General features: G+C 26.1%; 1 protein-coding gene across 1 annotated transcript in view; it reads right to left on the reverse strand.

The window, feature by feature from the left end:
• LOC132920134 (agrin-like) overlaps positions 1–18554 on the reverse strand; it is a 175286-nt gene that overhangs the window by 85959 nt on the left and 70773 nt on the right. Inside the window, exon 3 of the mRNA XM_060982243.1 lies at positions 15735–15773. Within this exon, the coding sequence (XP_060838226.1) occupies positions 15735–15773 (39 nt within the window). The remainder of the gene's footprint in view (positions 1–15734; positions 15774–18554) is intronic.

Genomic DNA, 18554 nt, shown 5'->3' on the forward strand with positions numbered 1-18554 from the left:
CAATGCGAATATGCCAATATAGTCATTCTGCTGTATAATATAATATATAAAATATAATACATATATGGTATATGGCAAAAGGCACCTACCTCACCACTGTTATTAATCACATATTGAACTGCTTAATACATGACGTAACTTTGAATAGAGATTATCTATTTTATCACACGAAATATACGTATGGTTTACTGAGAATAAAAACGAAGAAAAATACAAGGAAATTAGAGAAAAGGTCTTAATAATATACTTAAGTGTATTTCATACGATTGAAGAGTGTAAAACAAACAATGTATATAATATAGTTTCAGCGTTTGACGAAGTTACGCGTTACGACGAATCTCGTGATAAAAAGGCGATAAACAACGAATTCGTTTCGCTAAACGCTGTTTTATTTGCAGAAAAGCCAATTTTCGGTGTCCATAAAATAACCGTTGGAAGGTCACTGCGAGCCGTTACCGCACATCCGGCGGGCGTAACCTTTTAAACGGGCCAAACTCGCCGCCGTGCAACCGTTTTATTAGACGCGTTGCACATAACCGCGGTCGGCGTGTTATTGTTGCCAACGGCCAAAGTGTCTCTCGAGCTAATATCGCCAAGGCGTATTTACCTACCGTTACCGTAGCGGACGATTTGAGCACATGTCTGGGGGTCGAGGGTAAGATAGAGTTAGTGGCCAGTTGTGTGTGGGCGCGCGCGTCGTTATAGGCAATATGGTATTTATACCTTAAAGGAGTTGAATGAAAGTTCAGCAAATCCCACGAGGACAAACCAGTGCACTGCGGTTAAAGTTGACCTTATGCGCGTGTGCGTGTGTGCGCGTGTGTGCTGCGTGTTTCACAGGAGAGAAATGCACTTTAAAAGTGAGGTGAGAACGTGGCAGGAAAAGTGAAACACAACGTCTGTGAGTGGAAAATAATAATAATAATAATAATAATAAAAAAGTTTCCCTCTCCGAATGCAACAATAGCGTGGCGCTTTTGAATAGAATTCTCATCTCAACGATTATTTCCGAGTGTTCGTACGGAATTGTGTGCAAGAATTTACAAAATAAATAATAATATATACTACAGCGAGAATACATTTTTTCTACCTCAATGTTTTTTATTTTTATAAAAAAAGAAAAATATATCCTCATTCGGTTAATTTGTTTGTTTGCCCTCGGTTTGGCTGAGTGTTAATACATATATTATTATTTGACAATATTTGCATAATTTATTAACACTAGAATTAATAATAATAACTTTCTTAATTGCATAGATATCAACACATAAAAATAAGTTGTATGCTTATTGTTTAGTTTGTTTACTCCCAACGTCGACAAGACGTACAATAATGTGCATTATTTTAATACATACATGATCAGATGTTTAATATTGCATAACAATTAAAAATAAATATGGAATAATTTAATTCAAGATTATTTATATATTTTTCTTAGTCGTAGAAAGATGTTTAGAAATTCGTCAATTTTTATACTTAAGCTTTCGAAAATAAAATAATAACAAAATTCAATAGTTTTATGAATTTTCAAAAAATATGCTAGTTATTTTGCCGTTATTAAAAAAAAATAAAAAAATATATTTATTTATACAATACATTTATTGTATAAAAAATATCAATAATATAATACAATATAGGGAAAATGTTTTTTTTTTAGTTCAAATATTTAATAAAATTCATTAAAAAAATAGTAAATTATTTTTATTTAAAAATGCCCAGCTTTTTAAAAACACTTAAGTCTTTACATTGAATTCTAATATTTTTTTTGTTAAAATAAATATTACATAACCTTCTACATATAATTCTAAAAATGTTGTTCAGATAATTTCATGCCATGTTTTGGATAGTTATAGAACAGTTATGTATTTTTTTTTTTTTTTTTTTTTTTTAATTGTATAACTATTACAATTATTTGTACAAATATATGGATTTTTCATCATTTTTAATATCATAAAAATATTATGTAACAGATCATGAATATTAATAGTTTCAGTATATATAACTAACAGTCTATGATACACAACAGTATGATAGTCTTATGATAGAATTAAGAATCGTTTGTTTCAACTAAAAATCATTTTAATGTTAAAAAAAAAAAAACTATTTTTATGCAGTGATTTGTATAAAAAATATAACTAAAGGTTTTATATTATGAATTATAATTATTATTATTTTGTATGTTGTTAATATAATTTTATTTTAACTTTGCCACATCAATATGTAATTTAATTAACTCATTGTTTTCGTGTTGAAAATCCATTTTTATAATGTACGAAGTTTATATAATTTTAATATTTTAGGGTTTAAGATTCTCAGGAAATGAGAATATCTAATTAAAAATGTTAATTTAGAGTTACTCAAATTGTTAAAGTTAAAAAAATGGATGCTTTGCCCCCTTTTAATCACCATTTTTTTTAATACGAATATTAAAATACTCATTTTACAGTTTTAATTAATGGTTTTGCATGTATAAAATATGATGCATCTAAAATAAAAGTCATTTCAATACAAACTTTTTATTATTTATAGAAATTAAAAATACACATTCGAATTATGTTTCCAAAACACTGTGTTGTGAATAAAATAACTGACCATTTATTGTTAAAGTTTTCCAAACTCTACAGCGAGGTGTGACTTGGGATACTGACGAAATAAAAATATGTATTCTCGCATAAAATACTTAATGGGCGAAATCCTTTGAAAACGTGACATAATTAATTAAATATGTAAATTGTTATTTAAACTTGCCAATAAGACGAGTAGTTTTTCAAGAAACCGGTATTTTGCAATTTTTTCTAAAGCATATAACAAGTTTTTAGCTGACATCTGGGGGTAAAAAATAAAATTTTTTTAAATGTCTTAACAGTCCATTACATGTTTTTTTCACTTCTGCAGATACGTAAATGCGAAGTGTACGTCTCAAGGAAATTGTATAATACGTACAAACATAATATTACTGTGTATGTATTTATATAACCGAGATACGTTTTATGAAGTGTACAAAAATATTAATAAAATCGATTTAATAATTTTGTGCGTTAAGCGCGATGTTATTTCCACTAACGGCTTTTTGTAAACGCGTTTAATACGTATTTTTATTTTTTTTTACTCAGCATTAAGCGAAACGAAATGGCTGATGTATTTATGTGTGTATGTGTCTCAGACACGTCTTACACATATATATTTAATAATAACCACGTGTTTTGTACATCTAAAGTATACCAGCACTCCGTGGTTGTCATCGGGACCCGGCGACCGCCACTCGTGAAAAATGAGTTCATTTCGGGCAGCAGTGTTCTCAATCATCGTTTTCCGGCGCGATGGTCGGAAGGCGGAAGGGCGGGTGGGCGGGCGGTCCCCAAGGCCATTTATCACCGGAGAGGCAGATTAGCGGCTGTCAACGGGCAGGAAGCTTTTGGAAGGCGAGTAGTGAAAAAAGGAAAAAAACCCGTCCTCCGTTGTCTAACAAATTGATTAAAAGCTACCCAAACCGACGCGCCGAAAACTTGACACACTCGTCTGGCTTACGGGGTGAAATTTTTCGACGAGAAAGATGCGGTGGGTGGCGGCGAAAAAAAGTAGGTAACGATAGAGGCCGAGGTGGTTTTGACGTGGGAAAAACAGAAAGTGGAGGTCTCGGCCATAACAAGCGACAATAATGGAGGTGATTAATAAAATGAGGGGCGTTGATATAAAACTTCCGAAACAATAGACCATTTCGGGCCCGGCACATAGAACCTGGGATTTTCGAAATGACCTCGTATACATATTATATATACTTTACACAGCTCGAGTAGACAACGCGGGATTTTTTTTTTTGTTTCTGTTGAAAACATTGGTTTTTGCCAGCCGTTAAGCCGTTAGAATAAAACATATATAATATAATATTATATATTATATAAAAGGCGATTATATCAAGCGGCAAAAAAAAAAAACCGTAAACCGCCGGAGTAGTTTTTCAACATAGTATAAAAATGCTAATAGTATACGTTTACAGAACGCACGGTGTATATACAGGACGATTCGCCAAACATGTCCATTCCCTTTTTTCTTGAATACCTAACCTAACATAGTTATAATCAAAATCTGATTTTTGGAATTTTTAAGTATATTTTAATATGCAGTACTTTAGAATACTTGATAATTTTTAGATCATCTAAAGAGTTCATTGAAACGATACAAACTTTTACTTTTCAAATGAGAACCTTCATTTCCATGTTAGATTAGGTATTTTTTAAATAATTTTTATGTATATAAATCAAAATTTAATCGAGTAATATCCGAGTTATTACACATGTTTTAATGATTATAGGTTTAGAAAATATGGAGACTATGATTATTGATACATATTATATTGATTTATATTGATCTATAAATATTATATAATTTGTAAAATTTAATAATACATTATACTTTTTTAAAACCGGTTTTAAGGACTATTATCCTAGGTACGAGTATACACATTTTAATTACTCAGAAATTACTCATTTTACTTTTGATTTAAATACATCAACATTTTCAAAAAACTATCTACTGAATCATTTAAAGTGGAAAAAGGTGGTCCTTATTTGAAAAAAAAAGTTACTAAAATATTGCTACAGAATATTTATAAGTGGTACATAAAAAACAGACTATTATATCATACTCAAGAACAGTCATACTGCAGTTATTACTGACGACCACCACGCATGAGATGACACAGTGCACTGAATTTTAATAATGCCGGTCGAAAGTGAAGTTTACGGGGAGCAAGTAAGTAAAATAAAATAAACTTAATAACAATAAAACTTCCTATCATTGTTTTTCACAAAAGAAAATTAAATTTGTAGCTACTATTACGTCTAAAACATCTCAAATAACAAACTACACTTTTATGTTTTTTGGTAATCGTATAAAACAAAAAATTTCTGGATTTCATTATTTGTGTAGTTATTATTAATGTGTACAGTGGTTCATGTCATATTGACTAGTGCATCTGAATTATAAAATACAAACTTAATATTATAAGCTACCAAACAAGAAAATTGTACTTACATAATAAGTTTATCTTAAAAATATTATTGAACAGTTGTCATCTATTTATAAAATAAGATTTTTTTTACGGGTAAAATACGTAAATTATTCCAAACGTGAATTGATATACATTAATTAGTTATGAATACACGTTATAAGTGGGTGAAGTGCGATGTTTTTATTTGCGAAGTTGATTATTTTATCAGTATTATTTATTTTCTTTTTTAAACTTTTAGTCAGTGACTATAATAGCTCAGGTTATCAGTGTTTTAACTTTCTATTTTATTATTTTCTACTGTTTTGTAAAACAATGTGTACACGAACAGAAAATAAAAACGGATAAACGCTGTCATATTAAATCATAATTATTTTTTCATTTTTTTAATGCCATAATTTTTATATTAAAACACACGTACGCATAAAGCTGCATTGTGATGTGCGGATTTCTTTTTATGAGACATAAACGATTTCTACTTATTTTACTTTTTTTATGGAAATTCTCTCGATTGTAAGTAACGACAAAGCTACACGTCCGCTTTATATAATAGCTTCATTCATCCAAACATTAAACCATAATATTCGGTACACTTTTTTCAAGATAACTATAAATATCTTTATCTTAGACTCTGAGCGTTTACCGTAATGTTTTTTACGCTTGAAAAACTTCAAAATTTAAAAAACATATATTATATGGTATACACTTAAGGTACTTAAAATGTATCACTTCTAACCTAAATGCTAACCTAATATTAACACTCGTCGTCGTGGTTGTATAATATATAACATAATGTTCCATTTTCTGTTGACAAAAGGGGCGTTGGAAGAAGGTAAAACCGTCTTTTGCAGTCTAAGTATTTTACGAACGCCGTTCGACCTTTAGACAATCCCAAAAGGGGCGGGTTGAATGTTCTGGATGCGCCAAACTTGTTATTTAACAATCTTGTTGCAATTGTCTCTAAATAGCTATTCCTGTGTAGTTACACTAGGATTCTTCTCTTGTTCATCAGTCTTTGTTTCTGCCGAGTAATACGAAATTGATACTTGTAATGTATCACTATTGACTTAAGTAGTTAGTCGATATGCACAGTACAATAAATTGACGATATAAAATAATTTATATAAATGTTAATTGATTGTAAGCCGTGCATGACAATTGTTTTATTGTATAATATACAATTATATAACAGGAGGGTTATAGTTAAATATTAGTTATTATACGATTGTTTGCATTCATTTTAGCCTTTTGTGTACGATTTCCGAAATAATCAACATCAAAAAAGTTAATTAAATTTAAGTAATTTGTAGTCATGTATTCATGAAGTATTATTAAATATTTCGTTAGAAATCCAAGTTACTGGAAATATTTTACATTCGTGTTTGTTCGAGTATAGATATTTACGTGTTGAATTAATTCAACCAGATATTCTAACAGAATTAATTAACGTTTGGTTTTTATTTAATGATTTATATGTTTATTTGTTACAAACATTCAACAAATATGTGATGCTTATGCCGAATATCTACTTTCATATCATAAAGCACGTAATGTTATTTAAGTTTGAAATGATAATTTATACGATATCTTAAATAAATAATATTAAGTCATGGTTATGTAAATTCAGAAAATATAAAATACTTATGTTTACCAAACTGAGTAAGTACCATAAATCATATTGCGTTTATTGAACTAATTCAGAACATAATATATAATAAGTGTTTAAATTCATATTTGGAAATAATATGTTATAATTAATTTAAGATTGTTAAATAAGATGTTATCTATTCTTCAGCGTGTAAAATTATTTTGACGGTAACATTAAATAAATTACTATTTACAATTTATTCGACTAATAGCTTGAATTCTTTTTGAACCTACAGTGTTATAAAATAACTTTTTCAATTATCATAAGCATGAATTATGTATGGTTAGTTAAATGTTGGTTAAACATTCGAAGTCCGATGGCTTTGTGGTAGCAAACGTTCATAACGACCAATAAAAAAAAACCGTTTTCATTCGACGGTAAACATCGTAAATACAATTTACTAATTTTCATTAACATTTCTTGTAAGAATTCCTTCTTTTATTTAAGTAATAAGTTTGCTCTGAAAACTCCTAATAATATACAATACTGTTTCAAAATGTGTTATAAAACTTTTGCAAGCGTAAATCATCATATTAAATTAAAATGTTAATGGTTTAAAAATCAAAATAATATGAGATATACTCTTAATTATAAAAGGTAAACATAAATATAATATTATTTCTACAAACTGTTTGCTTTGAAAAAAGTTGAACTTTCGGAGTACCTATAAAGAAAAACAATTATTTTCCTAACTCGGTAAACAGAATTTTAAACTTTTTGTTAAAACTAAATTCGTTTGGCGTTAACAGTGTATGATTATAATATTTATATATTATAATGTTATAGGTTTTTAGTCACATTTGACGCATTTTAAAAACTTAAAAATATTTCCCATTAAATTTATTTCATTTTTTATTATTTAAAATTAATAAAATTAAGGTAGGTATAAACGAAATAAAGTAAAAAAAGCTGCATCACCTAATTATTATTTTATTTGGTCATTACTTACAGAAACTTAAATTGCGTTTAACTTGTACCACACCGTAAACATTAAAATATTATGATTTATAACAAACAATTTAGTATAACAATAATAGGCAATATAAATATTGTAATGTATTATACATGTGGTTAATTAGGTATAACTTAATATCAAAAAAACATGCGTTTCTTTGTTAAATATATTTTAGGTATATGTGTATATCAAATGTTGCTTTAATTAATATAATCATAAAATAATCGACAAGTTTTTAATTGCCTTGAAACATTGATCTTGCGATAACTACAATAATTCGACGTGATCAAACAAAAGGTTTACACAGCACTGGATATATTTTTTTTATTTTTGCCAATTTACTAACGATTGAATTGTGTGAGTACTGAGTATTGAAGAAAACGACAAACGTTTATATAATAATGCTGACCAGATCCCATAGTTGTATCAGACAATGAAATTGTATTGGGTATTTTCTTATTTAGTAAACGGGCAAAATGATAAACGAACAAGTAATGAAGTTTTTTTTCCATTTCCATTCATCGAAAAATTATTTCAGAGTTATCATATTTTTCAGTAATCACATTTTTACTGACTGTGTTTTCAACGATTAATATTTTTGTTTTATTATAATAATATATTCGTAATATGTAATATTATGTTTTAGCTTAACAAACATTTAGCACTTTCAATAAATTAAAAGTAATGATATCAAGTATTAATTATAAAATATTTAAACAAGTTAAATATATAATTAAATTAGAGGAGCATAAATTTAATATTGACATTTAAAAATCAATTTATTTATAACACGGCTGATGGTTTTATAAATATGCATTAGGTATATTAAAATATTATTAAATTAATTTACATCTTATATTATATTGATAATTTGATTACTAAACAATAACACATAAATATTTTTTTAAATATTATGTTCTAAATATAAACACAGATTATTAAAATGGTTTAATAATACATATATACATATATACAATATTATATATATGTATATAACCTATATACATAGAAGTAATCAATAAAATAGTATGGTTTCCTCAACAAAAAGTGATTTTTTTTTAAATTGATTATGATCCAAGTTTTAAGATAAAATAACATGAATAAAGTTATTCTGAAATTAATAAACATTGTTTGTTTTTATTTTGATTTGAAACTAAACTACACTAAGTAAAATAATGTTCCTTAAAAGGAAAAAATAATCGTCAAACATTTTGATGAAAATTTTAACTTTAAAAAATTACAAAAACAATGCATAGTTTTATTTTAAATTATGAACAACTATTATTATAAAATAAAATATTACCACTTATGATAATTTGAATTGTATAATTTACTTGGTTCATTTTTAGAAATGTGTTATGGCTTGTTGAATTACTTTGGATGACGTCTGAAGCTTATTCTAATAATAATATTAAGAAATATTTTGTTTGTTTGACCAGATCTTATTTTCGAATACGAAATATCAACAAAAAAGTAACTCAGAAGAATTAAAGTGCTCGTACTTAAAATAGTACATGATACATTTGAAATGGTAAAAGATAAAAAAGTTCGAAAAGATATACATTTGAAGAACAATTTAAAGTCAATTATTTTAGTGAATATTATAATTATTATTGGTTTGTAAAACAATGAATAAACAAAATTATTTATGAGCTGTACTATAATTTAATCGACTCTAAAATATTAAACACTTCTTTTTTCAGTTTTGTACGTAATCAGTTATTCAACTAGAAGTGTTGCCAAAGTGTTCTTACAGAATTTTATTGATTGAAAATTTGTTACAAATGGTTTTTTAAGAAATTAATTTTTTTAGTTGATCGATAATCTTCGATAAAAAGAAAATTGCATTATCAAAGATCTTAGTATAGTTTTTTTTTATTAGAAAGTAACTTTTTGTATAATTTTTAACTTGTTTCTAACTATTATTTTCATTTTAAGCTCCTTTATATTTTAAACCTTCGAAGTTTGTTTAAGAATTATGGTACTACCTACATATTTTTTTTTAAATATTTAATATTATTTCAAAAATCTATATTCATATTATTTTTTTATTTTTTTGTGTAATGAATTTTAGAATTAAGGAGCAACATTTTAATTTTATTCAATTAATTATAATGTTATTGTTTTAAATATATTATACAAAATCTGTGATCGTGGATTATTAAATGTCATCATATTATATCCATTTGAACAATAATGTTATAATATCATAAAAATATTTACTATTCATTTTTTTCAAATTAACGTTCAAAACAATTTATAAAAACTTTTCTTTTACACCATAAAGTATATTAGGAAGTTCTACTCAAAATCGGTAGTAATAATGTAATAATTAAAAATGTAAATATACAAAATATATGTTGTATACATTTAATTATCAAGAACTCACCATCTCACTGATCTCAGTATATAAATTATAATAATTGTATAATGAAATGGATTAAATTTAAGATCTGTACTTGTTTGTTTAAATGAGAAACAAAACGTGAAATGTTTGTTTAGTTTTTCGTTTTCTTGTATATTCGATATCTTGTAAAAATACTGTTATATTATAATACCCATACAACGTCTAAAAGTATACAGCGGAGTAGCGATATTGCATATCGAACACGCCGTCAGTACCAATAATTTGCATAAATAAACATTTTTTGTATGCCAATACATTTTACAATAATGGGTATTTGGGAACAAAATTTGTCGATAAAACTCCGATTTGTATTTATTATTTATTATTTATTATTTTTTTTTTTGTGGTAGTCGATCGTAGAGAAAAAAAATATGTGCATAATAATATATATTTCTGAGTAGAAACAAAAAGTACATATTGTTGAGATTCATGTTAGATTATGAATATGAATAACAACATTACAACTAGGTCGTTGTATCAGATAATATTAAATTTTTTACAGCACTCTTTTGTTCATTACAGTTTTATATAAGTCGTTTACGTATTATAAAAAAAGATATAATAAGAAAAAGACGAAATATATAAATTTATAAATTTATCATCTTTATAAACTAAAATAATGTAAGTTACTATATGGTTATAGTTTTAAACATAACGAAGGATTTTTGTTTTTATAAAATTTTGTTGAAATCCCAATAATATATTATTATACTTTAGAGAAGTTTTTCCACTTTAAGGTATTTTCTCAGACTTTAAAATATTATTTAAAAATAACTAAATTTTGAAATTCCTAAAATATGCTTGATTGTGGTTTTTTGAAGGATTTTTAACATTTTGGTTTACGAACCAAATATCATACAATATTATATTATAACGAAAAAATTAAGCTCACCGTTTGCTCTTTATTTTATTAAATTGTTGCGAATAAAATGCAGATGTAATCATAAATGTACAATTCTTACGTCAATACCGAAAAACAGTTTGCGTTGTCAGTAAAAGTTTTCTGGATATAAAAATTTCTATTTTAGTGAGGATTATTATAGTTATATGCAGCCTGATTAAATCTCGTTAGAATTACGTAATTATGCAGATATGGATCTAGAAGTATTTAATGTAGAAAGGGCTACTACACCTCTTTATATGTAATATGACTCTTTTTAGATATGAAAAATATAATTTAAATACGTTTTAGATGATACATTTTTTATAATAAAATTAAAGGCAATTATTTAGTTTTTTTTTTTTTTTTTTGACTAATTTCTATTATGCATTTTTCATTGCTATTGTTTTGGAAATCTATCGATTTCCTTTTTGTAAGTACCCCCAAAAAGGAGGAATAAAGCCCCTTAGCTCCCCCGAGTTCACCCCTGTATATTTGTTATTGTTTACACACTAATAAACCATAATTCATCGTGAAAATATTATAAATTACATGTAATAAATTTTAACGATTAATTTAACCCTGTAAAATATAATATTAAATCTCTACATCGTAATTACATAGAGTTTATGGTATTACAAAGAAAGAAAATAGAACTGTAGGATTTAAGATAACTACGACTAGACAATAATTTTGTTATTGTGTATACAACGTGTATATTATACGTATATTTGTATTCAGTAACATAACTTAAGTAAAATACAGTTTAATAACACAAAAACAAGTATTTGGTTTTTACTCGTATGTTTAGAACAACATTCTCTTGGTTTGTTCGGACATTTTTCACTTTTTAGAACAAAAAAAAAAAATATAGAGATAAAAAGAAAAAGAGGAATGTCTTGCGGTCGACACTTTAACTGGTCCGTAACATATTTTTCGTGGGTCCGATATATTGCCCGCTTTTTATTTTATTTTTAAAGGCCGTGTGGAAAAGAAAAAAAGGAAAAATTAAATGCTATAAATCTTAGCGGGATAAAAATTTACGCCGCCTGATTCCGCGACATAACCTCGATAAGAATTTTTGCTGCCATATACACACACTCGCGGTATTTTCATATAAATAACAATAATAACAATGAAATAAAGTATATAAACGTAGAGAAAACGGTACGCAACACAGTGAAAATCTCGGATGAGGTCATAAAAGTGATAAATGTCAGTGAAACTTGTAATTTGATTTCTTGTTGTTTCCCAAAGGACCCGAAGAATTTACCGAATTGCTAAAATATAGGTCCAGAAATAATCGAGAAGCAAAAAAAAAAATACTCAACGAGGCGATCACCTGCAAAAGTCTAGAAATAAACGTACTACTTATTGCATCAGAGCCGTTGGGTTGATTATTATTGATTTGTGTGATTAGTTAATTAAATTAATATTTTTACCAAAATGTATAATATACACAATTTCAACATCATTGAAAATATTTTGAATTCTTTTTATCAAAAACAATATTTGTTATTTTTCCAATTGTTTCATAATTGACATAATTTATAAAATAATTATATAGTGTTTAATTATTTGTAGTACATTTTTTTCTCTCGTTGTTGTCGTGAAACTATAAACTACCAACAATTCCGAGATGAAATATGATTTCGTGGTAAAAAATAATAGGTAAGGATTTCTGTATTCATCTTAATTTACATTTTTATACATTTAATATCTTTCAATATGAATGGCTGAATTTCCGACATGATATGTTTACCATTACAGCTTTTCTGTTGCACGGAAATGGTATTGTGTACGGTGACTATATAACAAGGTTTGTTGTAAAAAATGAAGTTTACGAAATTACTAGACTTGACAATAATATAGCTACCCATAATATAATATATACCCATAGGTACACTATATCACGTTTAACATTTATCACTTAAGGTTTTTTGATCGGTTTCAAAATTTCAGGAATAATATTTTGCTATTATACAAGTTAAAATGTACAAGATACTAAATGCTAAGTATAAATTATTAAAATTCATCAATGAATACAGAAACTAATCTGTTGGATGTATACTTAAATAATTACTTTGTTGAAATGTAAAATTTAATACTATGTTTGTTTAATATAAAATTTGATAAGTGGTTGTATTTTAAAAATAATAACATAAAAAGATTAATGTTTTAAATAAAAATTTCAAAAAACAATGTTAATATTATTTGAAATTTTTTAAAAATCTCATCTCAATTTTTTTGTTTTGGAGTGTCATAATTTATAAAAACGTTATTTATTTATTAGTTAATGAACTTCACTTTATTTGGATGAATTTATTACCTATTCAACTTTTTTAATTTTAAAAAACTTTATAATTTTAAAACAACAAAACTTAACTAAGTTATGTATTTCAAAATGTATAAAAAGTTGCCTATGCTTCACAGATAAGTTTACAAATATTTAATGATTACAATTTTATTAAGTGTAAAACTATGAATGTGATTATCTTTCCAAGGAATAATATATTTTTTTGTTTTATCATGTAATTTAATTATATATCGTAATATGATAATAACACCAGAACTAACTTTTTTTTAAATTTACTAATACACCGAAACTTCAAAACTTGTAAAAGTGTGAATTTGGTTTCTTATTAAAATTTAATACTAAACTTCGGTTCGAATTATCCTGTAATGTTGCTTATATTTTCTAATAACAACGTATATTTTAATATATTTAATAAGATTGTAATTAATATTATATAATATCATACAAAATAACTAAATAATCAAAGTTAAATAATTTTAATTTAATCATTTCTCTGGTTCACGTCCATTTTTTTATGATTTCGTGAAGTACACGAATAAAAATATTTTAGCAAAAATATCCTAATTTAAACACGTATGTGTTAGCATATTTATTAAAACTTTAAGTTACAGTAACGTTCACTAGAAAACAGTGATGTTTAGACTTCAAATCTGTTAGATTATAAGCAACTATAACTCACTTAATCAGTTTAAAAGAAGTTTAACGAGAACTACAAGTTTTATAACAAAATTTGAACATATCTCATTCGAATTTTCCTTGTCGTCAGTATTTTGTAAATAATAAACGCATTTTGTCATTAATATATTATTTACCTTTTTTCTTCTTTACTTTTATCTGAGTGAGAAAAAAGTCTTTTACTTACTTACTGTAAGAGTTTTGGAAATAATCTGTACACTGATCATTTTTCACGGCCGTAACAAAAGTTAAAAGGGTTCTTTTGACTCTCTTTGGGTGTCAGAGTGTGAATATAATTAAAACTAGAACAATGGGCCAATCTCTTTAGTGAGAACCTCAACAAATATGAACGGGAAAAAACTGACATTAAAGTTATTCATTTTATTTTCCTTTTTTTTTGTCTTTTCACCTAGTAAATCTATAAAGTTTGTTAAGAAGAATCGCGTACAGCTTAATGGCTATATACCAGCACGTTATATTGCGGTGGTAAATTTTAAAATATGCAAAATACAATTTATGACTACTGAGCTACGCTGTGGGACCAGGAAACATGCTGTACAGACATTATCAACGACCCTTTCATGTTTACGATTTCAATAGTACTTTTTAATAAAGACTAAGTATATTATAAATACATGTCATTTTCAGATTTAAAATTTTAACATTCGTTGTATAGGTAATATAAAAATAATTAGAAACATCGCTATTAATTCATATTATATTTTAAATAAAATAAAACGAACTTCTTATAACTTCTAATAATATGTATACATTTTTTTTAAGTGCCATTAAAGGAATCATTTACATATAGAATAACTATTAATATTCCTCATTATTATTTTTAAATTCAATTTTATTTATAGATTTTTACGCAATAGAATAGTTTTTATTTTGTAATTAAACGTTTATAAAAATATAAATAAACAATTACTGAACAAATTATAGTTCCAATACTTTTAATGTGAAAAATACATTTTAAAATGTTTGTAATAATGATTGATTTGTCTTGCAGTTTATCATTCAATAATACTGTTTTTTTCATTTAAATTCCACACACTATACAGGTAGTGATATAATTAATAGTGAGTAATACAATTTACATTTTGATTTAAAAATACTTTGCTAGCAATTGACATTATGCCGAACCAATAGGCTTAGTTAAATCATTATTAATTATTCATTGCAAATTAAGATATGATTACAATTTAATAATATATGTATAGAAACAATATTGCATGACTATTTTTAATGGGATAAATACACTAAATGATAAAAATGTTAAAGTAATATTTTCACTAATTACAACTTTATATAAATACGACCCGTGACAGTTGATGAATGATCGTTTAATTAAAAAAAAAAACTGCCCACTATAAAATTTATAAAAAATGTATCGAACGCAAATTAGTTTATATCTAACTATAAATCAATATACACTGGATAGAGAAAAACTAAAATAACAGTTAATTCAAAGTTTTCAGACATTCAAACGATAACATTTTATGCCGTCACGTAAATATAATAACACTCGAACTACTAGATATTTCAAAAAGAGAAGTACAATCGATTTTATTTGACGGCAAATTGGTTTACCGATTCTTCTGAAAACCCAATACAAAGTAGGCACCTTGCCCAATATCCACAGCGGCATTTGCATAATTATATATATATATTAAGAACAAAACAAACCAATCCAATCGTATAAAAACGTATTTGACGTTAAACGCACATACATAATATATATACTCGTTTTTATTATATTAATGGCAGAACGTACAGGTTAATATCGAATTAAAAATTATTGTATATTATTAGTATTATAATGATATTAATTAAAGTCTTACCTTGTAGAGCCACAGTCTTCGGAGACCAATTTAAAACATCTGAAAAATATGAATTATGAAATCAATTTTGAATTAAGCACTTGGTAATTTATAATAAACAGATTTTTAAAAAACCATAAATAACAATATATAATAATATATATGTGTGTGTTAGTACACGTACCAATAATATTATCGATAAATTTAGATAATTGTTAAAAATAATATACTGATATTTTTTACACCACAAATTAAATAAAAGCAAAATCTTACCAATTTATTAACTTTAATACAATATTATACATCGAAATTAAAGGATATCTTCTTTTGCTTCATGTATATGGATATACATCTCGACATAGATGTCCACTATTTTATTAACGAATTAGGAGATGTCAGAACGTAAATCGCTTAACTGCAATACCCTAGAGTAGAGGTTTCCAAATTGTATGAAGCGAACAATTTTCAAAAAGTAATTTTGTTTTAAATTAAAAAATATATACAGATACAGGAACAAACATAATAACTCGTGTCGGTAACAGAAAATGCAATATTTATGAGTGAATTTTGTTAAATATTCAGTTCATAAATATATTTTTATTTATTTTTATTACACCAGCACCGAGATACAGATGTAAAATGATTCTAAGGTATAGAACCTATTTAAATAAAATTATACTTTTTTTATAAAAAATAAAAACTTATGTATAATATACACTTTACTCTTAGTTATCTAAAACCGAATTTAGTCACTTTAATTGTATAAACTTTTTTCACATCGCGTAGTATTGTATATCTTAATCACCTAAATCGCTTTTCATTGATACATAATTCTGTATAACATAATTTTTACTAGAAATTAGATCGAATGGTGTACCACCATTATATATAGTACCTATAACAGTAGAATAAATAAAAAGAAGTCGCGTTTAATGTGTTTGACGATTACACTAATGTTCTAATGTAATAACATAGAAACATAAACACCACTTTCAAACTAGATATATAACTATATTTTGAGTAAATAAAATAAAAAAAACGGTATTTTAAGATAACGTGGACTTAAAAACTTTTTGATTCTTTGCTGAGAACGTTTACATTACCAATTTTTTTTTTTTATGTTAAATTGCACGTATTTAGGGCATACCACCAATCTCAAGACTTAAAGCTAAGATATGTTATCAATTTATAATATTTTTAATTTTAATGTTTTGAGAAAAATTAAAAATTATTTATTAACAAAATAAGATATTACATTTTAATTTTTAAAATTGCTCTCCAGAAAAAAATTGTATATTTTAAAATAGCACTTTTGAACTCATGATATTGTGACGTTGGATATTATCCGTTCCTATATATTTCTAAAGACATAATTAAAACCCACGTGCTGATTAAAATGATGTCTACATTCAAAACAACAACGAAACATCTGGCAATGACGTGGGTTGAGATCAATGTTTTCAATTAAAATCCATCGAAGCTTGTTTTATATTTTGCCGCTATCAAAATGTTCAAATTTTTTTTCTTTATTTTTGTACGCGTCAGGCTTTTGGTAGAAAAGAAACATTTTTTTTTTCACTACTCAATATAATATATTTATTATTTATACAACCAACGAAATCCACGGAAGGTATGTGTTTTTGACGTGTATTTCTCGCAAAGAGAACTCAATTATAACACACGCGTATTTTTATGGCATATACGAAGCACGGACAGCGATATTCGCACAAAAATTCGTGCTTTCTCATACACCAGCCTTCCGGCAACACCATATTATGTTTGGTCGATAAAGGAAAAAAAAATCGTATCGTAAAAATACATACAATACTATTTTTGAACTATCGAATGTTAGCTATAGCAAAGGTTTGAGGCGTTTTAAAATATCATGTCGGCAAGGAAAATAAAAATAAGCAATAACACAGTCTTTTGAACGTATTTCAATTACATAAATCGTCCAATATCACTGACAGTACCCACATTACCGGCACGGCACATGCACGCGACGGAATTTTTACATGAGTGGCATTGTACCAAATAGAGTGTAAAGACAATATATTGCACAACTATAAATAATCGGCACAAGATAAAGTCCGTCTTTAAATTATTAAAATCTACTTAATGTTAAATTTGAATATCCAAATATGGCAATAGTTTTTAAACAAATTTGTAATTTTCGAATAACAGAAAATATGTATTGGTATTATTTGACAATTTCAAGTCAAGTTTAAACATGCAGTTTATTCACATGATTATGCAAATCATGTGAATAAAATACTCTGTTTAAAGTGCACCGAAAACTTTAATTTCATACAATTATACAACTATTCCGATTGACTTTTAATAGTCCCATAAAAAGTTAAACTATTATTTGGAACAAAAAATAAATAAGTATATAATAATATAATTGTTTAATTGTGCAAAATTACACATGATAATATTACGATCATCTACATTATAATTTATAATCATCTTGGAAGTTGTATTAACGAAAAACGATATAATTTTAACCTTCGGCCGCCTCTTGATAATAACACAATATTATCGTTGAAATACTTCAACGTTATTTTAATTACAAAGAAGGAACTGTGCATCTTATTGTTTTAATAAATGTATATTGAATGATATAGTTTTAAAGGAATGAAATAATTCGATAACGACATTAAACAAACTTAAAACTTTTTAACTCAAAATAATATTCGTCTTCCGGTACCTACGCAAAGATAACAATGATAATACATAATTTATTTCTTTTCTTTGTACGGGGAGTTTTAATTTTCACTTCAAAGAGTATACATTTAATATCTATTAGTTATTAGTAATAACTTATTACACTTACAAACG

The sequence above is a fragment of the Rhopalosiphum padi genome, chromosome 2 (genome assembly GCF_020882245.1).
Source record: "Rhopalosiphum padi isolate XX-2018 chromosome 2, ASM2088224v1, whole genome shotgun sequence".
In the NCBI taxonomy this organism is placed as follows: Eukaryota; Metazoa; Arthropoda; class Insecta; order Hemiptera; family Aphididae; genus Rhopalosiphum; species Rhopalosiphum padi.